General features: G+C 47.3%; 2 protein-coding genes across 2 annotated transcripts; one reads left to right on the forward strand and one right to left on the reverse strand.

Moving 5' to 3' along the window:
- Positions 1 to 133: 133 nt before the first annotated feature.
- Bag1 (BAG cochaperone 1) lies at positions 134 to 11,575 on the forward strand. The gene is made up of 7 exons (XM_050156043.1): positions 134 to 699; positions 1,895 to 2,023; positions 5,490 to 5,572; positions 6,564 to 6,677; positions 8,953 to 9,060; positions 10,782 to 10,844; positions 11,310 to 11,575. The coding sequence occupies exons 1-7, from the start codon at positions 414 to 416 to the stop codon at positions 11,397 to 11,399; spliced, it is 873 nt and encodes a 290-aa protein (XP_050012000.1). The 5' UTR covers positions 134 to 413; the 3' UTR covers positions 11,400 to 11,575.
- Positions 11,576 to 18,363: 6,788 nt separating this feature from the next.
- On the reverse strand, positions 18,364 to 27,011 carry Spink4 (serine peptidase inhibitor Kazal type 4). Its single transcript, XM_050156044.1, has 4 exons — positions 26,871 to 27,011; positions 22,088 to 22,128; positions 20,365 to 20,477; positions 18,364 to 18,493 (listed from the first exon to the last, which is right to left on the reverse strand). Exons 1-4 carry the CDS (start codon positions 26,944 to 26,946, stop codon positions 18,448 to 18,450), a joined length of 276 nt encoding a protein of 91 aa, XP_050012001.1. The 5' UTR covers positions 26,947 to 27,011; the 3' UTR covers positions 18,364 to 18,447.
- Between the last annotated feature and the right edge of the window lie 342 nt (positions 27,012 to 27,353).

The raw sequence follows: 27,353 nt of genomic DNA on the forward strand, positions 1-27,353 counted from the left end.
GGGGTGGGACTTGGGGGAGGAATAGGGGCGGTGCCTCGGCCAAGTGGGTGTGGCTTAGACGCAGCTGGGCGGATAGGGCGGGGCCCGGGAGCGGGGGTCAGTTCCGAGGGCGTGGCGAGCAGATGGGGTGGGGCCGGTGAGTAGTAGGGCGGGGTTGCAAGGCTGCGCCGTCGACGGCCACCGCGGGGCGGTGGACAAACGCGGGCCTGGCGGATCGCAGCAGCCCTCGGAGACCGCGAGGGGACCGGGAGCCGCTGGGACCCCGGCTGCGCGCCCCTCGGCCCGGCCGGGAGTCGCGCCAGTCGGAGCCCCTGGCCGAGCGCGGCTCGCCTCCCTCTCAGCGTTCCTCTGTCCGCAGTGCAGCCAGCGGGTATGACCGATCCACCAGGGGCGCCGCCGCCGCCGGCGCTTGCATGCCGCGGATGAAGAAGAAAGTCCGTCCCCGCTCTGCTCAAAGCGAGAAGGCGGCTCATTGCAGGGAGTTGATCAGGGGTAAGAAAACGACCCGTAGCAAGAAAGGGACCGGGACCAAGGAGGTGACCCCGTTAGAGGAAGTGATCACGATCGACGAGGCGACCCAGACCGAAGAGGTGGCCGTGGCCGAAGAGGTGACCCAGACCGAGAGCATGGCCCAGATTGAGGAGATGGTCCAGACCGAGGAAATGGAAACAACTGGAGTTAGCGTGACCGTCACCCACAGTGAGTACCAGGATGGGCTCCGTAGGTAGAGTTGGGATCTGTGAATTTGGCCACCTGTAGCCAAGCATGGGCTCTTGGCTATGTTCGTGTGGTTTGTTTTTGCCTGGGTCTGGTGTCAGGACATCATTCCGTGTGGCCAGTTTGTTTTGTGCCTGGACATTTGTTAGACCCTCTATTTTGGAAGCGTAGTTGAGTGTGTGCCGTCAGTAATAAACTCTCAGCCTTGTATTTGGCCATCTTGTGTGTGGAACTCTTGTGGTTCTGGACATCTACCAGTATGAAGTCTGAACTTACTTTTTCGGGCTGTTCATTACTTGCCGAGTACTTTCTGTATTGAATGTCACAGAACCGCAGGTTCAGTGGGCGGTGGGTCCAAGAATTACTCTCTGGACACCTGGTGAAATTAAAACAGAACCAATCACTGGAAAGTACACGAGAAAGCTGGATCTGTGAGATTTCCTTAGAACCAGGCAGTTAGGAAAGAACCATATACTTTGCCATCTGGAAACCATAATTCTGTGTCCAGCAGCTTTGAGTGACCTTGAGATGGACGTCTCTTTTTTAAAGGCCTCTGATTTCTGGTCTGTGAAGCACAGATGGGAACTAGGGCTCCTTCTGACCCTGGATCAATTGGGAAAATAGTTTAATAAGCTGGACCTAGACTCCACCTACTTAGGAAAGAATCGGCACCTGTGTTTTTTAAAAAATGGATTTATTCGTTTGTCTTTACTAAGCACTAATTATGGTGTACTTAGGTGTGCCCAGTAAGAAAGACGTAGAGGACAGCAGCCCCTTGCGGGTAAATCAGGGGAGACAATAGGGAGTCGGGCCACAGGATGCAGGCAGCTGTGATGGGAAGTGTGGACTTTGGAATCAACTAGATCTAAGGGCTGATTCTGCTCTGCCAGCTGAAGGTTTCCCCCAAGGAGGTCTCTATTAGACTGATAGCGGCAGTATGGTGCTGTCCTGGGGTTTTAAGATAGGGCATGCAACAAGTCTTGGATAATTGTATATGTGTAATTGCATACAATTGCATGCAAGTGTGACTCTAGCTGGGGCCAGAGCTCAGTGGTAGAGCCCTTCCCAGCAAGCTCAAGGCACTGAATTCCATCCTCAGCCCCATAAGACAGCATCAGCTTGCTTTTCGATTTACGTGAAGGCGTTGTCTTCATTGAATGCTTTTCTTTCCCTCCAGGCAATGAGAGGTATGACCTTCTTGTTACCCCACAGCAAGGTAGTAGTGAACCATGTGTGCAAGACCTAGCTCAGCTTGTGGAAGAGGCCACGGGGGTTCCACTGCCTTTTCAGAAGCTCATATTTAAGGGTAGGTGCTTCTCATTTGTTTCTGAGTACTTATGGCCAAAGGACAGATTTCATTTTATTTGTTTGTTTGTTTATTTTAGTTTTCTGAGATAGGGCTTCTCTGTGTAGTCCTGGCTGTCCTGGACCTCACTCTGTAGACCAGGCTGGCCTCGATTGAATTCAGAGATCCGCCTGCCTCTGCCTCCTGAGTGCTGGGATTAAAGGCATGTGCCACCACCACCCTGTAAGGACAGATTTTAAGTTGCTTAGTCCTACCTACTGGTGACTTTCAGTTTTCTGTGTGTGAATGTGTGCATGGGTGTTTTGCCTGACATACATGTCTGTGTACCACATTTGTGCAGTGCCCACGAAGGCCAGGAGACGGTGTCAGCTTCTCTGGAACTGGAGTTATAGATGGTTGTGAGCTACCATGTGGGTGCTGGGACCTGAACCCTGATGTTCTGTAAGAGCAGCAAATGCTCTTAACCACTGAGCTATCTCTCTAGCCCCATCTTTCAGTTTTCAAAGCAGAACCATTTTCTTTCTTTCATTCATTTACCAGGTATTTATTAAGGACCTGTTCTAACTAGACATTGCAAACATCTAGATGAGTATCAGGTTTGGGGTAACATGATGACAGATGTTAACCTTTTTTGAGGAAACACGGACAGCCTTCCCCATTATATGTTCTGCACGATTGTATTGAAGTTACTACTAAGTAAAGTCACCTCAGTTGCCTAATATCTGATTTGTTAGTATGACAGCAGATAGTGTTCTTGCCAGTACTTGACATAGTGCTGATTAGAGAGGCTTTGAACAAACTGAATAAGAGCCTGGATGGGCAGGGTGTGTTGATGATGCTGGTGCTGATTTCTGAGGCACTAGCTCCTCCCCACCCCTCCTATCCTCGGCCTCCCCACTCCCATGGAACTCATTATTCTAGTACATGATAGGGCCAGATTTATCTCATTAGGTTTCGGTCATTGTAAAGAATTTAATAATGAACATTATGGCAAGGGCGTAACTTTAGAGTACAGTAATAGGAAGCATTTTATATATATTTCATAGCATAGATCTTACTCCTTTTTCTTGGTGGGAAAGTGATAGATTCCTAGAGCCCAAGCCATCTCGGAACTGGTTATGAATGGCCATGCCCCATGTCTTTTGCTTTTTAAATAATTTAATTTTTTGAATTAGAAAGACAATAGAAACGTATCTTTCAAATTTGAGTATGGTAGCACACACCTATAACCCTAGTACTCTGGAGACACAGGCCAACTCCATGTCAACCTGGGTAATAAGTCAGACTCTGCCAGAGAGAAAGGGGAGGAGGGAGAGAAACAGAGAATGGCAAGAGGTCAAGTTTCAAAACAGAAAGCATAAAGAAGAAATGTTCTCGTGGATAACACTACTTGTTAATTTTTAAAACTGTTTTTATTGAGCTATATATTTTTCTCTGCTCTCCTCTCTTCTTCCTCCTTCCTTCTTCCCTCTTCCTTCTTCCCCCCTTCCCTTCTACCATCTCCCATAATCCCCATGTTCCCAATTTACTCAGGAGATCTTACCTTTTTCTACTTCCCCTGTAGTTTAGATCCATGTCCTCTTTGTTGTCTAGGTTCTCTGGTATTGTGAATTGTAGGCTTTTTTGTTGTTTGTTTTGATTTATGTCTAAAAGTCACTTATGAGTGAGTACATATTATATTTGTCTTTCTGGGTCTTCTCAATTTTTTTAAATGATATTGTGGCTTAATCAAACATACTAGGCAAGTACCAAACCACTAAGACCTATCCTCAGCCCATGTATTTTACATTCTCTTTTTATAATATTGAGTTTACCTGCATTCATTGAAATATCCTGAGAAGAAAAGAGCTTTTTTTTAAGATTTATTTATTAATTATGTATACAGCATCTGTCTACATGTATCCCTGCAGGCAAGAAGAGGGCACCAGATCTTATTATAGATAGTTGTAAGCCACCATGTGGTTTCTGGGAATTGAACTCAGGACCTCTGGAAGGACAGTCATTGTTCTTAACCCATGAACCATCTTTCATCCCCGAAAAGAGCTTTCATGACTATAAAATCTTTTATTTTACAGAAGTGATCTCTTGGGGCTGGAGAGATGGAAACTGTAGCCATATGCACATACCAACATATGCACACAGATACACATTATTAAAAATAAAATAAATCCCCAGAGGTGGTGGTGTATGTCTTTAATCCCAGCACTCGGGAGGCAGAGACAAGAGGATCTCTGTGAGTCTCAGGCCCGCCTGGTCTACAAAGCAAGTACTAGAACAGCCAAAGCTGTTACATAGAGAAACCTTATCTTTAAAAAAAGCAAATAAATAAAGATAAATCTTAAAACCTTTAGGAACTGGAGAGATGGCTCTGCAATTAAGAGCACTGGCTCCTCTTCTGAAGAACCCAGGTTCAATTCCCAGCATCTACATGGAGGCTCTAAACTGGTCAATAACTCCAGTTCCAGGGGATTCCAGTTCCATTGGCACCAGCCACACATATAATGTACAAGCATACATTCAGGCAAAATACCTCTATACATAAAATAATAATAAAATTTTTTAAAGAACTATATCTATTATATGGATTATATTAATACTTTGTCCCTGAATATTATTTTTAATAGTTGTTATATAAATATATTTCCAGTTATTTGTTTAGGATAAATATCAAGAAATGACATTATTAGATAAAGACATTTAAAAAGAATTCCAATTTATCTTTTTATTGTTAGCAAACATGAAGCTTTTTGTTGGTTTGGTTGGTTTTGTTCTTTTTTTTTTAAAATATCTTTTTATTTAGTATGTATACAGTATTTTGACTGTGTGTATACCTGCAGGCCAGAAGAGGGCACCAGACCCCATTACAGATGGTTGTGAGACACCAAGTAGTTGCTGGGAAATTGAACTCAGGACCTTCTGAAGAACAGGCAATGCTCTTAACCTCTGAGCCATCTCTCCAACCCTGGTTTTGGTTCTTGAGACAGGGTTTCATTATGTAGTCTGTGCTGGCCTGGAACGTGGTCTTGGTCTACAGCCCGTCCTAGGCTTGAGCTCACAGACATCTGCTTGCCTCTGCCTCCTGAGTGCTCTGAGTAGGTTTCCTGGGTCCTCTAGAAGAGCAACCACCGCTCTTAACCATTGCACCGTCTCTCAGGCCCCCTTTTAGGTTAGATTTGTATTTCTGTTTTTAAATAACAATAGTTTTATGATTTACTCATACTCACTTCCTTGCCCGTGTTTTGCCCCCTCCTCCATTTGAGTCCATACAGGGCCTGCCCTGGATGAGGCAGACCTACCAGGGGTTACACCTCAAAGAAAACTGACTCTTTCCTGCAGCTATTCAATGTCAGTAGCGCCACTGCTAGTGGTGGGGCTCCAATCCCACCTCTTTCTCATGTACATTAGCCAAAGTCTAGTTTTAGTGTTGTACAGATGATACAATTTGGCATGCCTTTGCTTTTCTCAGGAAAATCTCTGAAAGAAATGGAGACACCATTGTCAGCACTTGGAATACAAAATGGTTGCCGAGTCATGCTAATTGGGGAAAAGGTAAATTGCTTTTTTCATCAAAATTTTAAATCGAATGACTAAAGAACCATACATGATTCTGTATAGAAGACCAAATTGGCCGGGTGCTGGTGACGCTCACCTTTATCCAGCACTTGAGAGGAAGAGGAAGCGAACTTCTGCGTTTGAGACCAGCCTGGTCTACATACCGAGTTCAGAACAGCCAGCGCTCCACAGAGCAGCTCTGTCTTGAAAAAAAAAAAAAAAGAGACCAAATTGGTTACCCAGGTTCAGCATTGGTGACGTCCCCCTTGAGTGAGGTCTGGTGAGATTACCAGTTTGGTAGGTGCAGTATCTGTGCTTTTCTACTCTGGCAATTAGGCTTCTGCTACCTCGATGTAGTTAAAATGTGCCAGGGGCAGGCTGTACTTAGAATTTTCAGGAGAGCTTTTGTTAGAGCTGTAGACACTACGTGGAAGAACTCTTGCTCGGGTCTTAGGAGCTGCCTTCCATTCTACAAGAAGAAAATGCTCTCTGAGTGGAACGGTTCAGACTGAAGACCTGAGGGGCAAGAGAGCGTTGGTGACAGGTGAGGGCTGTGGCCCTGCCCTGCCGGGATGGGCACTGTGCCCACCCTGCATTGTGACACAGTAGCACCTGGGGGACTGGGCTTGAGATTTGGCCGTGGAGAAGAATGAACAGTGTAGGGGAGTGTAAGAAAGCAGGCAGCTGCTGGCCCTGGCTGCCAGCTGCGGGTGAGAGGAAAGAGAAGAGTCTGTGAGAACAGTGTGGGCAGCAGGCAGTACCCATGGTCAGTTTGAGGAAGCTGTAGTAGTTTCAGCTGGAGCTGGCTAAGAGCTGGGAGCCACATCTGGATTCTAGTACGTTCCACCTTTGGGCACTTCACTGCAGCGGTTGGTTCAGTCCTCCTCAGAGAATGGCTTAGCGCAGTGGTGGTCAGATGTTCTTCTCACAGAGGCAGCTAGTCTTTGCCTCTAGTCTTTACTGACCTCGTTTTTATTCTTCACGTTAGAGCAATCCAGAGGAAGAAGTTGAGTTAAAGAAGTTGAAAGATTTGGAGGTATCTGTAGAGAAGACAGCTTACCACTTGGAAGATTTGAACAAAGAACTTTTTGGCATCCAACAGGTGACTTAGCCATTTCAATTCTAATTTAGTGGTATGATATTATTACCTAGTAGGCTTTTTAAAAAACCATTTATTTAATTTTAAGATTATGTATGTATGTGTGAGAGTATGTGCATGGGAGTCCTGGTGGCCAGGGAGGCCAGGGCCTCCAATTCTCCCAGAGCTGGAGCTACATGAAGTTGTGAGCCTCCATGTGGATGCTAGGAGCACAACTCAGGTCTTAATTACTGAGCCATCTCCCCTGTCCTGTTTTGTCCTTTGATTATAAAATTAATTTGTGCTGGGCAGTGACAACCAGGTCTTTAATCCCAGCACTCAAAAGACAAAGGCAGGCAGATCTCTGAGTTCAAGGCCACACTGGTCTACAGAGTGAGTTCCAGGATGGCCAGAGCTACACAGAGAAATCCTGTCTCTAAAACCAAATAATAAAATAATAATAATAATTTGTGGTACTTATACAAGAGTTTTAAATGTATGTACACTCCCTAAATGTAGGCCCATCACTCCCTAAACTCCGTGCCCTTACTGATCTTCTTGTGTGTAAATATGTACCTTGTGATCCAGAGATACTGTTGTTCTGAAAAATATTTTTATCTTATTATCAAAAATTTCAATATGATGTACATTTGGTAAATTGTTCTTTTATTGACTAAAAAGTTAACATTTTCTGGTGTCATTGAAAATGGTCATATTTTGTTGCATACCATGTTTTTTCTAGGCTAGTTTCTATTCTTTGTTGTTTTACCTAATAATTTTTTTCTGTTACATATGATGCTTCTTTGAATACCCTTAGACATGAATTTTTTTTTGAACAATTGTGATTGCTTTTAATAATGTAGGTGGAGGTTGCCTGTTTGTTTCCCAGCATCCCAGACCCAAAATAATCACACAGAAACTGTATTAATTAAAATACTGCTTGGTTTGTTAGCTTATGCATGTTTCTAGCTAGCTCGTAATCTTAAATTAACCCATCTCGATTAATCTGCACTTCACTACAAGGTCATGGCCTTTGGGCAAGGTTCTGGCAGGCTCTGGCTGGCATCTTTTTCCTTGGTGTCTCCCTGACTCCACCTACTTTTTCCCAGCATTTAGTTTAGTGTTTCTGCCTACCTCTGTTCTCCCTGCCATAGGCCAAAGCAGCTTTATTCATTAACCAATAAAAGCAGCACAGGTACAGAAGGAGTTCCCACTGAGTTTGGATTTCTGAGTAATTTTGAACTTCTTGCTGTGTGTTGTAAAATATGCATTTGTCACTGCTTTGATAGCCATCCTCAGAAATTCCTGCTCAGCCATCAGTTAGCGGATCATTAGTCTTAGAGATGTGAATGAATAGCAAGCAAGGTGGTTTAATAAGAAGAGTGCTGCTTGAGCCAGGTGTGGTTTTGCATACCTGTAATCCCAGCTCTTCTGAGGTGGAGGAATCAGCAGCTCAAGGGCAGCATTGACTAAGCAGTGAGTTGGAAACCACCCTGTCTCAAAACAGAACTAAAATAAATGTAGCCATCCTCTGTTATCACACGGACCTGTCTGTGTAGGCAGCAGGAAGAGAGAGGCACTGGGCCTGGCTTGAGCATTTGAACATCCAAAGCCAGTGACATACTTCCTCCCACAAGGCTATACTTACTCTAACAAGGTCACACCTCTTAGTCCTTGTCAAGTAGTGCCACTCCCTCAAGATTGAGCATCCAAATATATGAGCTGAGGGTGCCCATTCCTGTTCAAACCACCAAACAGAGAGTATTTGACAAAGACACCTCATTCCGACCTTCGATGTCCACATGTGCTCTGATGTCTGCCTCTTTTTTTTTTTTAAAAAAAAGATTTATTTATTATATATACAGTGTTCTGTCTGTCTGTATGCTTGCTAGCCAGAAGAGGGCACCAGATCTCATTACAGATGGCTGTGAGCCACCATGTGGGTGCTGGGAATTGAACTCAGGACCTCTGGAAGAACAGTCAATGCTCTTAACCTCTAAGCCATCTCTCCAGCCCTAATGTCTGCCTCTTAAGTGCACGTGTACCTTTGTGACCAAAGGCTATACTCTAGTTAGGCCTTAGAGGCATTCAGAGCCCAGTGGACCACATGAGAAACAGTAGCCTATAGCCTGCTAGGATTCTTAGACTGGCCAAGGTCAGCATTTCTAATTGTCAAAAGGGATTCATTCAGCCTGGCTTATTAGAGCAGAGGTAAACTCTGGGTCACTTCATCAGTATAGTGGCATGGCTTTCCACAACTCTCAAGAAACACTTACGGTAACGCCCTTTTCCTTCACAGGGTTTTCTGGCTAAGGAATTGCAAGCAGAGGCTCTCTGCAAACTTGATAGGAAAGTAAAGGCCACAATTGAGCAGTTCATGAAGATCTTGGAAGAGATTGACACAATGGTAAGTAATACTCAGCTTAGAGATGCTATTTATTTATTTATTTATTATGTATACAGCATTCCTTCCATGTGTGCCTGCAGGCCAGAAGAGGGCACCAGATTTTATTATAGATGGCTATGAGCCACCATGTGGTTGCTGGGAATTAAACTCAGGACCTCTGGAAGAGCAGCCAGTACTCTTAACCACTGAGCCATCTCTCCAGCCCGAGATGCTGGCTCTTAATGATAGTATTTCCGTCCATTTCGCTCTGCCAGCATAGCACTTCTGTTGTTACTTGGGATGCGAGCATCTACTAATGTGTGCCAGATACTGTATGTCCTAGTTAGCTTTAGCTGTCAGCACTGCCTAGAGGTCCCTAAGAAGTGCCTCTCCATTGATGGTACCCAGATTAGGGTGGCCTATGGGCACATGGAGGGGATGAGGTTGTTTTGGTAATTGAAATAGCCCATTATGGGTTGCATCACCCTAGATAGCTGGTCCTGGACTAGGTAAGAAAGCTAGCTCTGAGGTAGAGAGACGGTTCAGTGGTTAATACTACTGGTTACTCTTCTAGAGGACCTGGGTTTGATTCCCAGAACCTACGTAGTGGCTCACAACCATCTTTAACTCTAATTCCAGGGGATCTATGTCATCTCTGGCCTCCTCAGGTATCAGGCATGCATATGGTGCAGATAGACATGTAGACAAAACATCCATTAAAATTAAAAGAAATAAACCTTAGAAAGAAAGCTAAGTGTGAGCCAGCAAGCAACGTTCCTCCATGGTTTTTGCCATGGTTTCATTGATAACGACTGTGTGACCTGGTAGTCTAAGCCAAACAAACTCTTTCCTCCCCCAGTTGATCAGAGTGTTTCATCACGCAGCAGGGAGGAGACTAGGATGGTATGCTAGGTTCTGGGTGAATATATGGAATTTCTGTTCTGACCTGGGCATCCACAGCCCACCAACACAGGGCTTTGGTAATATAGATGAGAAACGTGTGTGTGTGTGTGTGTGTGTGTGGTTGTGGACCGGAACCCAAGAATTTTATAATCTTGTGGTTAAGGAAACATGGGTCTTTGTTTTTCTAAACCTCAGGTTGTGATGTCATTGAGCTTGTTTCTTCTACAGGCTTCAACCATAGCCAGATCTTGGGGGGCTGTTGAATCACTGACTCAAGCTTTCTTTAACAGATTAATGTAAGGGTATCTCTAGCTTGATGCTGTATTCTTGAGAGTGAATTCCTCTGGGCTTGGAGTTCTGTTGTGACAGAGGGGTTAAAAAGAACAAAACAGCCAGGCGACGGTGGTGCACACCTTCAATCCTAGTACTTGAGAGGCAGGCAGATCTCTGTGAGTTTGAGGCCAGCTTGGTCTACAGAGTGAGTTCCAGGACAGCCAGGGATATACAGAGAAACCTAGTTTCAAAAAACCAGCCAAACAAACAAGCAAATAAGCAAACCCCAAAACAATAGAAGGTACTTTTCCTGGCATAATAGTGTCTGTATGTAGGAAACAGTGAAGAAACAAAATCTGTGTTTCAGATCAGGTTACAGCCCAGCCATTGCAATCAAGGGAGGGACCATTCATAGGAACGAGAGCCATGAGAGGAACCTCATAGGAAGCACAATGGGAGAGGTGATGCCTGAAAGTGCACATCTTACTTATATTGGGGACCTGTTGGGTGTGTTCTCTCTTGTCACTGCCATTACAGATGTCAGTTGTGAACTGTTTCTTCCATAGGTCCTACCAGAAAATTTTAAAGACAGCAGGCTAAAAAGGAAGAATTTGGTAAAAAAGGTTCAGGTGAGTTATATGGTAATACATGAGAGGCTGTAATATATTTAGTGTGTTGGTATGTGTGTTTATCTGCTCAAAACAGGGAAGTGTAGAACCGTGGTTAGGAGGCATGGTCTGGCCAGTTGGTGGTGGCACCTGCCTTTAATCCCAGCACTAATGAGGCAGAGGCAGGAGGATCTCTGTGAGTTCCAGGCCAGCCTGCTCTACAGAACTAGTTCCATATCAGCTAGGGCTGTTAAACAGAGAAACCCTGTCTCAAAAAATGAACTAAGAGGCATGGTCTGTTGTTACTGTTTATTTATTAGCATGAACCCGAAATGGGGATTCTTGTCCCTGTGTATTTGATTTAATCAGTTTGGGCATCTGATCAACAACAGGCCTCTCAGATGACTGAATAGAGAGCCTCATATGGGCAGTGGTTGGCTTGTCCTCGGAAGGCCTGGAATTTCACTGCCTGTGTCTGTCTCATAGGTGTTCCTAGCTGAGTGCGACACGGTGGAGCAATACATCTGCCAAGAGACAGAGCGGCTGCAGTCTACGAACTTGGCGCTCGCTGAATGAAGTGTGGGAGAGAGTGACTGTACTGGCCTGAAAAGCAGCTTCACGGCTCAGTCCTCTATGGAACAGAAGCCGCTTGTTCCTCCAGCACTGCCAGAGGCAACTGGCTAAATGTCAATTTCCCTACTCCTCCATCGGTTCTCAATGAAGAAGCACTATCTCTGCAACTCTGAAGTAGAGCTCCTGTGTTCTCCTTCTGGCTCTGTGTGGTTGTGCTGTCCAGCAGTTCCCTTTGTAGGAGAGGGGCCTTCCTACCCAGTGGTTACTGGCTCTCGACATTCAGGAACTTTCTGGGCTGGGCAGAGCTCTAGTTCATCTGGAGCTAGTTCCAGGTTTGTAGGGCCCCCTAGTCTTCAGATTCGTGACCTTGTGATCTCAGTCCAGAATCACCAGGTAGTTGCTCCCAGGTAGAAGTGACGGATAGAAGTTTGGCACGTGGACAATCCCCAGAGTGCCCTATTGTCCTGTTGAGACTGATTTCAGAACATCTGACTGGACTGTGGATTTAAAGACCTTGTCCTCATCCTCCCCTGCTCCTCCCCAGCCACAGTCATTATAATTATTATTATTTTATTAATATTTGAGACAGGAACTCACTGGGTATTTCTAGCTATCCTGAAATTCACTATGTAAACTGGAGATCGCCTGCTTCTGCCTCTCAAGTACTGGGGTTAAAGGCATGCACCACTATGTCTACATTCAAGGTGCTATTTTGGGATGGGACCTGTGGTTAATATGTGGATAACCTTGCCCCCAAACAAGTCTCCAGACTGATGGGAACCCAGTGCCAACTGAGTCTCTGCCTGAAATAGTTCAAAACCATGGCTCAGGAAGGCAAAGATAGTGGTTTGAGTGTGAGAAGTGGGGGCGAAGCCAGCTGGCAGCTTCCGTTAGCCATACCCTCTGAGCTCCAGGTTTCACTGAGACTGTTCCTGTTGAGTCCTGGACTTCCCCTTCCATTGTTTGTTTTTTAATATTTTTACATTATTTCTATCTTGTACAGTTGAGTGTTTTGCCTGCATGAATGCCTGTGTACTGTGTGCATGCAGTGCCCATGGAGGCCCAAAGAGGATGTCGTAGCTCCTTGGAACTGGAGCTAGAGAGAGTTACAAGCTGTCATGTGGGGAGAGAGTTACAAGCTGTCATGTGGGTGCTGGCTCTTCTAGAATGGCAATCAGTGCTCTTAACTGCTAAGCCATCTCTCCAGATCCTCCATTGCTTTAAAACCAGTTCGTGTGTTATCATCAAGCACAAGAATATTTGGAATTTTTCTCCTCTGCGTCTGTCCGTCTGTCCATCTGCCTGCTTGCTCGTGCATGTGTGTATGCGTGTGTGTGTGTGTGTGTGTGTGTGTGTGTATGTTCATGGCTGCCCATGTGTGTCCCTCCTTTGGACACAGTCTTGCTATACAGCCTAGGCTGGTCCTTTGCCTCCTGAGTTCTTGAACTATAGGTATACACAACTGTGTACAGTGTTGATTTTTTGTTGTGTGAGAAAGACGACTGTGGCTTGTCAGCATTTGCGTTTGATGAAGCTGAGAGATTCTGTGTGTTAGAATTCCTTTAAGCTAGCCAGTTGCTCTCACCCACTTTTATCATAGTACTCAGGATACAGGCTTTCAACAGGCCCAGTGAGGCTTATCTTGTTACCAAGAGGGCTTCACTGAAGTCCCAGGGACTTAGGACCGGGTAGGTAAGACATCAGACCTGGGGGGAGTAGAGGTAAACAGGTAGACAGGACTCAGGGCCCAACCTAACCCATCCCCAACTTACTGGAACAGTTCCACCATCCTTTCTGGGGCAGCTGTTTAACCCTGGGTCACAGTTAGCAAGAAGTTAATGTGGGACTTGGGGGCGTGTTTGTCACATAAGCAAGAGGTCCTCAAAACCCATGTTTGTTTGTTGTTATTTGTTTTTAAAGCTGAGAGTGGTGGTGCATATTATAGTCCTAGTACCATATAGGGGAGATAAACAGAGGCCGATCCCTGGGGCTCACCGGCCTGCCAGTCTAGCTAGCGCGAGACCCTGTTTTAAAAAGGAGAGACAGGGTAGATGGCTCTGGAGGAACAAAGCCTGAGGTTGTCTTCTAGCCCCTGCACACACAGGAGCACACAAAGTTACTTAGCACTGGGCCCTGTTCTTTGTATATATTCGTGATCTAATCCTCACTTGATAAAGAGGTGGAGGAAATGGGAAAGAATGGCAGAGCTACACCACAAAGCTGGGTGCTGTGTGTGTGTGTGTGTGGTGGCAACAGAGGCCAGAAAGGGCCATCAGATCCCCTGGGACTGGAGTTACAGACAGTTGTAAGATGCCACGTGGGTGCTGAGAACTGAACCCAGGTCCTCTGCAAGAGCAGCCAGTGCTCTTAACTGCCCAGCCATCCCTCCAGCATTCTTCTTTTTCTCTCCCCCCCCCCCATTCTGTAGCGCTGGGAAACAAACTAAGGACCTTGTGCATGCTAGGCAAGCATGCTAATGTCCTCCAAACAGAGCCAATGCTTTCAATCCCTGATCTTCTTCCTCCTAATTGGCATGGAGTCATACACACTTACTCTCATTCTAACTTCCTGTTTATGCCCTATATTGATGTGGGTAGTTTTGTTCTGTTTTTTTTTTTAAGTAATTTTTTAACATTTATTTATTTTTATTATGTATACAATATTCTGTCTGTGTGTATGCCTGCAGGCCAGAAGAGGGCACCAGAGACCCCATTACAGATGGTTGTGAGCCACCATGTGGTTGCTAGGAATTGAACTTACAACCTTTGGAAGAGCAGACAATGCTCTTAACCTCCGAGCCATCTCTCCAGCCCTTGTTCTGGTTTTTAAGATGTATTTTTATAAGCTGGTGTGTGTGTGTGTGTGTGTGTGTGTGTGTGTGTATCTGGGCATGTGCGCATGCATGCATGCATATATTTATGCAAGTACCCACAGAGGCCAGAGGTGCTGGATTCCCCTGGAGCTGGAGTTAGTGGTTATGCGCTGCCTGACAGGAATGCTGGGAATTGAACTCGGGTACTCTTGTAAGAGCAGTCTGTGCTCTTACCTGCACAGCAGTCCTCTCCAGCCCCCTGCGGGTGAATGTTGTCAACCTGACATGATCTAGAATTACCCGGGAAGGGAGTTTCACCGATGGATTGTCTAGATTAGCTTGGCCTGTGAGCAAGTCTTTTGAGGGGATCATTTTGAGTATGTTAACTGGGATGGGAAGATATGTCCACTGTGGGTGACACCATACCCTGGGCAGAGGATTCTGAACTATGAGTAGAAGCAAGCCAAGCACTAGCAAGCATCCTTCCTTCTGCTTAACTGTGGATTCAAAGTGACTAACATCCCTAAATTCCTGTGACTTTCTCCCATGATAGAATAATCTGGGATTTGTTTTCCCTCAAGTTGCTTTTGTCAGAGCATTTATCATAACAACAGGATACAAAATCAAAACAATTCCTCCACCCCTCTCCAGTTCATCTGAATGATGCTAAAATATGTTTGAGTTCTATCTGGAAACCTCCAGTGGCTCCAGTGCCACTTAGGATAAAGACCCTACAGTCATTGCCAGCCATGGTAACTTGCACTTATAATCCTAGCACCAAAGAGGCTGATACAGGAGGATTGCCATAAGTTCAAGGCCAGCCTGAGCCACGCTGTGAGACCCTGTCTCAACAGCCATTGTACCTTTCAGAAGAAAGAACCAGAGTCCTTTCCTCTGCCTTGTCTCACTCATATCAGCCCCCACTGGTCAGCCAGTTCCGAGATTCATGGTGTTTACTGCTCTGGGACCTTTGTACTCGCTGCTCTCTCTGTGTGGACAGCCTCTCACCAACTTTCCTCTCTGTTTTGTTATGTGGCTCCTGCTGTCTTTCAGGATATCATTAAGGGTCTTCCACAGGGAAAACTGCCCCAGCTGAGACCTTCTGTGCCGCTTGTAGCTTTTCCCTCAGCAAACAATCACAGGCTGATTTATTTGTGGAGTCATCTGACTGCTTCTAACCTGGACTGCAGTTCCCTTGGCGGGGAGTTTTGTCTTGACCACAGGTCAAGCATGTTGCCTAGCGTTAGTAGGTTCTCAAGTGGATGCTGAGTGTGTCCGTCAGAGTGAGTGTGGAATTTCCACAGCTGTACTTGGTCCGGAAGCGCTCTTGTCAGCACTGGGTTTTATGGCATCGACCGATGTCTCGTTTAGAGGTTGAGAAAAGAGGCCCTAAGACTTGGACTGCAGAAGTATAGCATGGTGGCCAAGGGCACAGGCCCCACCCACATAGACCTGTCCACCCACAGGGCGGCTCTGCCTCAGGACAAGGAAAGGACTCCCCTCTCAGTTGCCAACTTCCCCAGGACTAGATTAGTTCTACATAGGATGACCATGGAGTGTAACTCTACAAACTTGTCCTTCAGCCTCAGAGCTGGAAGACTTCCCTCGCATGTTTATTTCGTCAGCGTTTTCTACGTGCCCTTCACTGCGGCTTCAGTATCCCCGCGGCTTCAGTGTCCCCTCGGCCTCCTCGTCCCCTTCTGTGCTCATGGCTGTTAATCACTGAAGGTTTGGTTTTGCTATGTGGCCCAGACTGGTACCAAATTGTAATCCTTCTGTGTCAGCCTCCCAAATGGGATTAGAAACAGCACCATCACCGATGACCACCTCTCCTGAGAAGCCTTCCTCCACGTGGTGGTCAGGGCTTCTTTTTATTTGAAGGTACCAGGAACTTAATTCCGAAGAGATACAGTGAAAAAGAAAAATGAGCAGAACCCATAATTTTTTTTTTATAGGCAAATATATCTGCTTATAGACCCAGCTCTTTGGAGACAGAGACAGGAGGATCTTGAGTTCAAAGCCAGCCTGGACTACTTATGAGACCCTTTCTCAGAAAATAAAAATATTAAGCCAGGCATTGGTGTACAACTGTAATCACAGCACTGGGGAGGCAGAAGCAGGTGAATCTCTGTGAGTTTCTGGTCTACAGAGTAAGTTCCAGGACAGTCAGGGTTACACAGATAAACCCTGTCTTGAAAAGACAAAAACTAACTAAATATAGAAATAGAAGATACCAGCGAAGTTAGGCCATGTGGCTTTGGAAGGTCAAAAGTAGCTGGGCTGGAGGAGTTCCCACGTTACCCACAGCCGGGTGTTACCCCCTCTGCTGGTGCCCTCGTCATTCTCCCAGCGCTGCTCCTCCTCAAGACAGGAAACCTGGCTGTGAGCCACCTTCATGCCCCACACAGCCTCAGAGGAACTTGTTTCTGTTTACTTCCAAGACCTGAAGAAGAATCTTTTGACCAGTAGGCAATGGTCAACATGGCCGTAGGCTGTAGGGCGGAGTCTGGGAGGGGCTGGAGATGTAGCTCAGTGATGGTTGGCTGGGTAAGTGCAAGGTCATAGTTTCTGTCTTCAGTAACACCCCGCACCAACACCTTTTCCCTAAACACCCCCCCCACACACACACTATATTGTCTTTAGAGCTCACACCTGCATTTCAGACTACAGATGTAAATAGGGAATAATGCTCTTCTTCCAGTGGGGTATCAGGCACATTGTTGAAGTTTTAACCTTGTGATTCCTTGGAGCAAATGGAGTCCTGAGAAGGACGGGTCACTGAGGAAACGCTTGGCTGGTTTATGTGTGTTATGTGAGAGACTGGCTACTTGAGACGGAAACTTCCAGATGCCACCAGTATGCCTTTTCCCCTCCTACACTTGCTCCAAATTTTTAGTTTAACGGAGACTAGGATTAGGTTTCTCAGTCTCCTTGCTCTTACTTGGCCAAGAGATGATATTTTAGACATTGGGATATGAACATACTATGCCTGTGTTGCATAAAGCGTCTTTGGAGGTGGGTGGTGCCCTTTCCTTATCTGGGCCCTGAAATATAGATGAAGGCTGCAGTCAGAACAGCTGCCTTATACTTAGAGACAGAGGCTGAGGCGAAGGTGATCGAGGAACAATACAGAGGGAGCACAGAGCTGTCAGTCTGCATAGATCCGTGTGAGGAAAACCAGGTTCTATGTATTTAAGTCTACTATTTTGGTTTTGTGTTTTACAACCAATACCTAATCCTATACTGTCACCTGTAGGTGGGAACAGCTGATCAGTAGCAATGGAAAGGCCTGTTGGTAGATGACTTAAGCCCCTGCTACATGTAAATCAGCATCCGCTGCTTGGTTTTCTCATCTCACTGGTCCAGGGCATGTTGGCCTTCTGCCTTTGTTGACCGACTTTCCGGAGCATTTTTGTCCTTTTCGCACCCCTAGAGCAGGAATCTGAACCTGGGTAAAATTGTTACCACCTGGCCAGGTCCTGCCACATTTCGTTACCCTGCCATCGTATCAAGAGGCTTCTAGCCTAAGAGGTGGCCCAGTGGCAAGGAGCACTGCCCGCTTTCCAGAGAGCTGGGTTTGATGTCTAGCCAGCCACATGGCCACTCACACTAACTCCAGTTCTGGAGGGGGAGGATCCGCTGCCCTCTTCTGGCTTCTTCATACGCAGACATATGGGCAAGCAAAACATCCACCCATAGATAATAATCAAATTTCGCTGAGCATTGTAAGGTACACCTTTAATCCCAGCACTCAGGAGGCAGATGCAGGCAGATCTCTCTTAAGTTTGAGGCTAGCCTGATCTACATAGAAAATTCCAGGCCAATCAAGGCTACATAGACTGTTTCAAAACAAAAACAAAATAAACCCAATGCTTCTATAGGTTTTGGCCAATAGAGGTTATTCAATGTATACTATGGGCTGGAGCAGTGGTTCTCAACCTATGAGCTGTGACCCCTTTAGGGGCTGTATATCAGATATTTACATTATGATTCATAACAGTAACAAAATTAGGCATAAAGCAGCAATGAAAATTATTCTATTAATAATAACTCTATTAACAGATTCAGCTGAGAGAGCTGTCAGGGCCGATCCCATCTCTTGCTGCCACCTCCTCCCCAGAGTTCCCAAAGACTGGTCCACTTCACAGGCTTGGGCTGCATCTTTTATTTCGCATCATAGCCTCTGGAGCATTGCTGTTCTCTAGCTTGAAGTCTCGTGGCCGGAGTGCGTCTCTGTGCTCAGCACCTGCCGTTCTTTATGATCTGGATGTCCTCTTTTGTTTTTCTAGAACCAGAGAAGGTAAGGATGAGGCCATTAACTATAGGAACTATAAGGGAAGAGGTCAGGCCCAGCCCATCCTCCCTACTGAGCCCCTCCTGGAAATGTCCAGATACAGAGAGGTGTCAGAGATCTAAGCATACATACCCCTATAAACTGACCCTCTTACACCTATCCTGAGAACTTTCAGCTTCCTGGTGTCTCAGCTACCACTGCTTGCTGATGGCTGCCATGTTGCAAGGATCCACTAGTTGGTTCTGGCCACTTAGCCCCAAAATAATCACACAGAAACCATATTATTTAAATCACTGCTTGGCCCGTTAGCTCTAGCTTCTTATTGGCTAACTCTTATATTAATTTAACTCATTTCTATTAATCTGTATATCACCATGAGGTCATGGCTTACCAGCAAAGTTTCAGCACGTCTATCTCCAGCGGCTCCATGGCGTCTAACTCTGCCTTTGTTCTCTCAGCATTCAGTACCATCTTTCCTGCCTAGCTCTGTTCTGCCCTTGCTATAGGCTCAAAGCAGTTCTTTATTCATTAACCAATAAAGGCAACACACGGACAGAAGGACCTCCCACATCACTGCCAAACGTCTGTCCTACCTGTTTTTGCACCTATTGCATGGCCCCACCAAGATATACCAGGGACCAACTATCCACAGTCATCACTGCCTCCCAGAACTGCCCTTGTAGCCCCATCTTAGCCACCGGAGGCCATAAGTGAATGTTACTAGACCTGGAACTAGAGGTCTGGAATCCCTTACTCAAGAGGCTGGGCAAAGGATTCTGGCATTCGGGCCTCCCTGAGCTTTATAAAATGAGTTCAAGGCCTATGCAACTTAACAAGGCCCTGTTTAGAGGAAGAGCTGTAGCTCAGATGGTAGAGTGCTTGCCTAGAATCAGAAGTCCTGTGTTCAGTTCCTAGTACTGAAACCAAACCAAACCGTGGATTCCTTGAGTTCATGAGTTCAAGGCCAATCTGAACAACATAGCAAGACCCTGTTTCAGAAGAAGGAAAAGAAGGGAGGAAGGGCAATTGTTCTTACCCTCTTCGCTCCCCCTTCACATCCAATCCTGTACTGCGCCTGAGAGTTCTGCCCGCAATGTCCCTCCTACCCATGAATCTTGACCATGACCTTTTCAAAGCCAGTATTGTATCTTTTTACATTTCTTCCAATACAGACTTACACATCTGCCTAGACAGCTTTGCATTGCCAAAGATTTCTCCCCATGATCTCACTGGGCTCTCAGTTTGATTGATAATTTTACCGGTGAGAAAACTGAGACCAAATAGGTGATCTAATACACCAAGGTCGTGGTCTGGCCTGGACTCACTTATCACCTCCTCCCCCCATTTCATATTCTAGTATGCCCAACTTCCTGTACTTCCTTAAGTATAAACTAATGTTCCTTTATAGGCCTTTCCAAATCTCCCTTTTCTACCTGGAATTATCTTCTTTTTCTAGCCGATTTCTACTTACATTTCAGGGATGAGCTTGGGTTTTACCTCTAGTCTTCCCTGGCCCTGTTCCTTTCCTGTGTGCTCCAAGTCTTGAGCTGTGCTGCTGTTGGCTTGACTTCTCTCTCTTAGCCTGGTTCCGCGAAACTAGAGAGGCTCTGGGGACTAGCTATAGTAAGTGCTCAGTAAATAATAGTTGGCTAGAAGCATGAAAGATCAGATGAGATTTTCTCGTCACTCGGACAGAACAAGGACCATCACTCAGGGTTTCTGCCGTTACATTTAGTTCACTCAGTTAGACAAATGTTTGAGGATTCTTCTCTGGCGAAGGTGAGCTCAAGCCCTGTTCCTTTCAGACGTGCGTGTACTAGAGAGGGGGCCTCCCAGTTAGTTGGATGGAGGAGGGAACTTACATCCGGGTCACGCAGAGCTGGCATTCATTTTCATATGTCACCCCATCCGTGCCACAGATCAGTTTAGGTGTCTTGGGGCACTTTGGAGACTCTCCCATGTGCTCACAAATGGGCTGTGGAAAACAGAAGTAGTGGGGGGATTCAGAGGCAATGGTCAGGGGCCCAGGGGCTCTGCTTGGAACGTGAAATCACAACTATTCAGGACTCTATGGTGTGTTTGCTTGTGTGAGTGCATGTGGCTGGATATGTACATACATTGGAGCCTATGTCTGTTGAACCCTGGTCATGTGTGACATCCTGCCTAGTCTCGTGTGTGTGTGTGTGTGTGTGTGTGTGTGTGTGTGTGTGTGTGTGTGTAGGAAGTTTGTGCCCTCAAGCTCCTGGGGATTGGTTCACATACTCTTTAGTGAATGCAACTAGAACTTCTGCTTCTGCTGCTGGTCCATTGTGAGCCTAGTAAACAGCCATCCATCATTCCTAGGGAATGTCTTATACCCTATGGGCTCTTTTACTCACCAATACCAATATGGTCTTTTTTGTGTACATGTATGTGGGGGGGCTACATGTATGCAGAAGCCATTAAACATTGGATGTTGCTCCTTAGGGGCCACTCACCTGATTCATTTGGGACAGGTTCTCTCATGGCCTGGAACTCACCAAGGAGGCTAGGCCAAATGTCCAGCAAGCCCTACGGATGCCCCTATCTCCACTTTACAAGTACTGGGACTATATGGGTACTGGGGATCAAACTTGGGCCTTCACATTTGCAAGGCAAGCATTTACTGGCTGAGCTCTCCCAGCCCACTACATGGTCCTGTAGCCCTTATGGGAAGGCTGAAGGGATGGTGCAGGGCTTATAGCTTAATTAGTCTCAAACTGAAAGGTTTCCAGGCTGAGAGAGAACACAGTCAAGACTGGGGTTGGAGCCTGGGTGAAGGAGAAGGTAAGGGAGGCATGGTGGCACACACCTGCCATCCCAGCGGTTGGAAGGTGGAGGTAGTAGGATCAGAAGCTCAAGCTTATCAACTCAGCCAGTAGAAAACCAGCCAGTGCTACACAAGGCTGCTAAAGTCTACAGTCTGGAGACCCTGGTTCAGCCACTGACTTGCTCTGTAAATTTAGGCGAGTTAGTTCATTCTCCGGGCCCCAGTTTTCTCCTCAATGAAAAGGGTGGATAATGGTGTCCCTCTCAATGCAGGATTAGCTGGAGTCATGTATATGAAGTATTTGGCTCTTGGTACCAAATAAGTGGGGCTGGGTTCCGAGGGACTAATGAATATGGAAGAAGCTGCTTGGGAAGGTGGCTCTGCGGGCCCCACAGATGCCCTGTCTTGGAGGGTCTGAGACCCAAGGCCGAGTCAGGCAGCGGACAAATGATGAGCTGTGCTTCGGAAAGGCTGGCAGGCTCCACAGGGCCATTCGCTGAGCTGGGGACACCTCTGGCCTGACACCTGTGGCTTCTCTTGTGCTACAAAAGTTCAGCAGGCCAGTGTCCTGCTCTGCTGCAGGGGAGTACCCGCTGAGGAAAAGACCTTGGAGACCAGGTCTGGGCAGATCCTGAGGGCTGAGGTCAGGCTCAGAACTTGGCCAATCTGGAGGGGGTATTCTGAGGAGAGTGTGGGTTCGGGAGGTCACCTTGGCCCCCTTGGTACCATCGAAGGTGTCAGCGGAGGGGTGGATGTATAGAATGCATGATGGGGCTCCTGCAGAGGGATGGCCTTACCATTCTCAAGAAGACAATCCTTCCTGCTGCCACCTGCACCTCTGAAAGACAAAAAAGAGCAACAGGACACTGTCAGCTCTGGCTGCTGGGCTAGGGTATGGGGACTCTGTCCCCTGTCCTGGTAGTGCCTGGGTCAGGTGACCCAAAAGTCTAGAATTAGGTGGTGACAACCCAACCTGCTTCTAATTACTCAGATCCCAGTGGAATTTTTCTGTCCCATCAAATAATAATAATATTAAAAAAAAAACCCAGCAGTTGGTTATGTGCCAGTCATGGAGAATACATGTTTTTTTGGTGCTCTCCACACCTCCCACCATTCTGTAACAGAAGGAAGAGTGGACATAGTGAATGCTGTATCTGCTACCCAGAGTCCAGCACAGGACCAAGGCACCAGCCCCAGCTGCCAAGAGTGCTGACTTCACCACCAGCCCCTTCTTGGGAGTCACCCTTGGGGGAGGGAGCCGCCTCACTCAAGCTTGCCTCCTGTGCCGTGGACATCCCCTAACTATGGTGTGGCTGCAAGATCTCAGCCCTCGTGTCTCTGGAACAGGTCGAGGTGCCACCCTGCTCCAGAACTTCTCGCAGGGCCACCTGACACTCGGGTTACACTCAGCCAACTTCCTTGCTCCCAGTAGGTAGCAACTCCCACACTTCCCATAAATGCGTTCAGACTCGGGTCTGTCTGCTGGAACACCTGACTGACCTATGAAAGGCTCAGAGAGCTTGAGTGATACAGTTGGACATGGCAGAGCTAGGATTAACACACAGGTTCGCCACCCCAAGCCTGACTCCCTACCAAACAGTCGTAGCCCTCAAGGTTTGGCTGAGCCGCTTATAGGACATGAGGAAAGTGGTGGAACCATGGGCATAGCCGGTGCGCAAGAGAATTTGAGCCACGTTTAAGGCACAGGTAGGAGGAAGAATGACTCTGGGAGCTGGAGAAGGAATGGATGCTTCCAGATGCCTCAGAAGGGCTGTCCAGGGCCTGATGGAGAGATGGGCTCTTCCTACCCTCCCGTAGCAGAACCCATCGGCAGAGGCTGCAGGGAAACGGACTGTGATTCCGGATGGAGCGGAAGCTTTGTTATCATAAAGGAAGCTGTCTCCAGCACTGGAGTCCCACAGTTACTGCAAGGTTAGCGGACTTGACTTTTTCCTGGAGATTTCCCCAGACACAGAGGAAAAAAGGGAGCGGAAGCTTTGTTATCATAAAGGAAGCTGTCTCCAGCACTGGAGTCCCACAGTTACTGCAAGGTTAGCGGACTTGACTTTTTCCTGGAGATTTCCCCAGACACAGAGGAAAAAAGGGACCGAAACTAAGTCACCTCTAGTGTGCTTTGCCAGTCTGGCAATGGAGGCACAAACGTAAACCTAGCCTTGTCACCACGCTGCTCAGAGTCTTCTGTGCCGTACCTGTCATAACCAAGAAAGGCCTAAACGCCCTCCCACAGGAGAACAGATAAAGAGTGAACTTGTCTACGGTGGAGCACTACTCAGCAAGAGGACAAGCACGCTTGAGGCAGCTCAGGAGGATTAGCACAAGTCTGAGGCCAGCCTGGACCACCGAGTGAGTTCCAGGTCATTCTGGCTGCGGAGTAAGACCCTGTCTCAAACAACACACAAGCAAACAGCACAAAAGCAATTAACAGCTGTGGTGTGTATATTAATTACTTCTTTGTCGCTGTGATAAAGCATCATGGCCAAAAGCAACTTCTAAAAGAAAGACTTTATTTTGTCTTATGGCTCCAGGGGGATAAGAGTCTGTCACGGCGAGGAGGCCTGGCAGCCATCTGTAGGCATGGCGGCAGGAGCAGAAGCCGAGAGCTCACCTCCTCAACCACAGGCACGAAGACTGTGAACACTCAGAGCTCACCTCCGGCCATGTACTTCATTCCCCAAGGCCCCAGAGCACAAAGGTTCTATAGCCTTCCCAAACAGCACCCCAGCTTGGGGAGTAAGTGTTCTAAAGCCTGAGCCTGCAGGGGACATTCCCGTTCAAGCCACTGTAGTGAGAACACCTGTAATCCCAGTACTCAAGGAAACTTAGGGCAGCCTAGACTACATAAGGAGATGCTGCCTGAAAACTCAGAAAGCAGGCAGGACTGGAGAGATGGCTCAGAGCACATACTACTCTATGTGTGTGCTGAGTTCTGATCTGCGCACCCATGCTGAACATCTCACAACTGCCTGTAACTCCAGCTCCAGGGTATCCAGTGCCCTTTTCTGGGCTCCCCAGGAGCCTACACCCTTATATACATACCCCACACAAACACACGTGCAAATGCAGAAGTTTAAAAAGTAAAATCTGTTTAAAACAATAACAGCAACAATGAAGGCACCCGATAGACAAACTACAAAAATAATTTAGCTGAGCAGAGGAAACAGACACAGAAGACTCGCTGGAATGGAATGCCATCCATGCCACATCAACACAGATCTGGCAGTGTGTGACACAGGTCAGGGTGACAAGGAGGTGTGTGTGATTGCCTCTGAGACAAGGAAGGACTAGGACGCAGGACAGAAATTTCCCTATCTTGTTTATTTGGTTGTTGTTGAGACAAGGTTTTGCTGTGTAGCCTTGACTGGCCTGGGGCTTGCTATGTAGCTCTGGCTGGCCTCAAACTTGTATTCACCTGCTTCTGCCTCAAGTCCTGGGACCACAGGAGTGCACCTTCTCGCCTAGGCTGTGCTCTGTAACTTGACAGAAGTCTGGGAGACATAGTGTGTGCATTGTTGGAGCTTATCCATAAACTTTCCTGAGTGAAAATTCTACGTGTTTCATGGCCCTGTATTAGGAGAAAAGTGTCTACAAAGACCGAGTGAGTGTGAGGGTGGAGGCCTATAATCCCAGCACTGGGAGGTTGAGGCAGAAGGGTCAAAAATCCAAGGTCTACACAACAAAACCAAAACCTCAAACATTTAAAAGGCAGAACAACCTCCCCTGGCGGCTCCCAACACTGTCCAGTCTCCCTCTGGACCAGCATTCCATGGTCACAAGTTTGAACCGACCCCCAGTCTTGCCCCGTGGGCTTGCTATCTGATATATCTATATCCTCCAAGGCTGCAGGACCCAACTGTTCCTCTCTGCTCGCCGTCGGCGTCCGGGAACAAGGGCTTTTCTGCCTCGTGTAGATCCGCTGTCTCAGCTGTCTCCACTCCCACTCTCCCCATCCTTCAAGGCTCAGAAGTTTTCCTTCCTGTCCCCACAGTTCACGGAGAAAACTGGATCTGAGCTGGGCCGCTGAGTCGAGTGCTGTCGCAGGGGTCACCTTGCTTCCCTACGAACCCAGGCTTCTTGGCTCCTGTGCACTCCTCAGTGCCCCATCCAGAGATTATTCAGGAGTTGAGCACTGAAGAGTGTTGCGGGAAAGGAGAGCCCTACAGGGTCAGAGTTTCTTTCTGGAGTTGTGAAGGGTTGTTTTTAACCCAGGCATCCCTTGCCCTTCACCCAGGCGAATCCTTCATTCAACCAAGACCGGAATCTGAAATGTATGCAAGGACCTTCAAAGCAGGCTGCTTAATGTTCCTAATGGAGGGGCTGCTGGGGAGTGGGGAACAGGCAGGGGAGGGGTGGGGCGGGAGGGAGTAAGCATCTGACCAGAGCCTATAGGACTATCCTTATTGACCCAGCTGCCAGATCTGTGACTAACAGGAGGGAGTGGGCATGGAGTCCAGGCCCCTGAGGTCCTGCCAGGCCCCACTTTATAACGTTATGACTCCTGTCTAGGGAGTCCCAGTGGGTCTCTGCTTCCCTGTTCTGCTTATTCTCAACATACAAAAGAGAGCATTCTTTCCATGTCTGACTCCACTCCAGCTCTGGCTCCCACTCTCCGAGCACAAGGTTCTCGCATTAATTCTGAAGACTTTGCCTGACATAGTTCCCAGCTGCTTCCCTCCCCTCCCCTGCCCTCCTCCCCTCTGCTTTCATTCTGTACCACGCTCTTCGCTCCCTCAATCCGCTCAGTACCTCAAACATTCCAGACATGCTTCTCCAGCAGGGCCCTTGTATTGGCTGCTCCCTCCATCGGACTGTTCTTGTCTAAAACATCTTCACTCTCTTGCCTTCTTCAAGCTTTCCTCCAACCCGGACCTCCCTAAGAGATCTCCTCCGATTTAAAATTGCAGCACCCTCCTAACCGCATCGCCCAGCTTCATATTTCTTAGCCTTTGTCATGTTCTTATATGCTATGTATGGTCAATTCCCCTCCTCAATCCCGCTAGGTTTAAGCCCTGTTGGGATGGTACCGTTTCTTGTTTTGGTCCCTCTTGTGTTAAAGGCTAGAAAAGTATCTGGGGCAGGAGCTATGAGACTGCTGCGGTGCTCCAGGCCTGAGGAAGCTCACCTCTGCTGTCTAGCCACCCAAGGGTCCCATCCATGTGATTAAATGGTTGTCCCGGGTCCCATACTATACCTTATCAAAGCAGATCAGGAACCTGAGGGGCTGCAGGCCAAGTCTCTCCTAGAACTCGCCACCCCACAGCCAACCTGAGGCCTGATCGCACCTTCTGTCTGCCCAGGTCATAATTTCTCAATGCAGCTTTGAACTGGAAGAGCATCCTACCTCACAGTGCCAAGGGACGAGGACTTGGCAGTTTTGGTTCAGGACTGAACTGGTTTCTTTTCTCTCAGTCTGTGTTTTGTCTACTGTAGCAGATGAATGCTGAAGAAAGAGTTACTCAGCAAGCCCAAGCACACAGGAAGCTCCAGATCTTGTCTCTGTCCCCACACCAAAGCTCACCTACTAAGACCAAGCTTCAGAGAAACCAAGTTCTGCCCACTCACCCCCGTCCATGGCAAGGAAGGCAGCCAAGGTCAGGGTGACCATCCACAGGTGCATAGCCATGCTGCTTGTGACCATGACCTCAGTCAACTACAGCCTGGGCCAAGAGCGAGGCTGGGGCCTATTTATTGCACTGATCTCCACCCTTATCTTATCTGGGGCCAGTTGGCAGCCAGAGTGTCACCCCAAGTTAATCTCTTCATCCTGACACCTGGAAAAGGCTTGTTCAAGGCATGACGCCGGCTTTGTAGTGACATGGTGCTGGGGCCAGGGCCAGGGCTAGAACTGGGCTGGTTTCCAGAGCGTGCAAAGGTTTGGAGGGTTTGCAAAGCTGACTCCGTTTATTGATTAAAGCAAGAGGAAGGCGTGGAAGTAGAGAGAAACACAGAATGAGGCAGAGATGGGGGGGGCGGTTGAGAAGTATGTGGGGGGCGGGCAGTAGGAGACAAACACTAGGAAAGAGAGTCATGGTGGCTTTGCCAGTG

Source organism: Alexandromys fortis, unplaced genomic scaffold, assembly GCF_014885135.2.
Source record: "Alexandromys fortis isolate MF-2015 unplaced genomic scaffold, M_Fortis_MF-2015_v1.1 scaffold_92, whole genome shotgun sequence".
Lineage (NCBI taxonomy): Eukaryota > Metazoa > Chordata > Mammalia > Rodentia > Cricetidae > Alexandromys > Alexandromys fortis.

Excerpts from the sequence above, each read along its gene's own strand:
- Bag1 (XM_050156043.1), top strand. The coding sequence starts at position 414 with ATGCCGCGGATGAAGAAGAAAGTCCGTCCCCGCTCTGCTCAAAGCGAG. Across the intron at positions 700-1,894 it reads TAGCGTGACCGTCACCCACA|GCAATGAGAGGTATGACCTT; the intron begins GTGAGTACCAGG and ends CTTTCCCTCCAG. Across the intron at positions 9,061-10,781 it reads TGGAAGAGATTGACACAATG|GTCCTACCAGAAAATTTTAA; the intron begins GTAAGTAATACT and ends TTTCTTCCATAG.
- Spink4 (XM_050156044.1), bottom strand. The coding sequence starts at position 26,946 with ATGGTCACAAGCAGCATGGCTATGCACCTGTGGATGGTCACCCTGACC. Across the intron at positions 22,129-26,870 it reads CTTCCTTGCCATGGACGGGG|AGGTGCAGGTGGCAGCAGGA; the intron begins GTGAGTGGGCAG and ends TTTGTCTTTCAG. Across the intron at positions 18,494-20,364 it reads CAGCTCTGCGTGACCCGGAT|AAAAACAAAAGAGGACATCC; the intron begins GTAAGTTCCCTC and ends CTCTGGTTCTAG.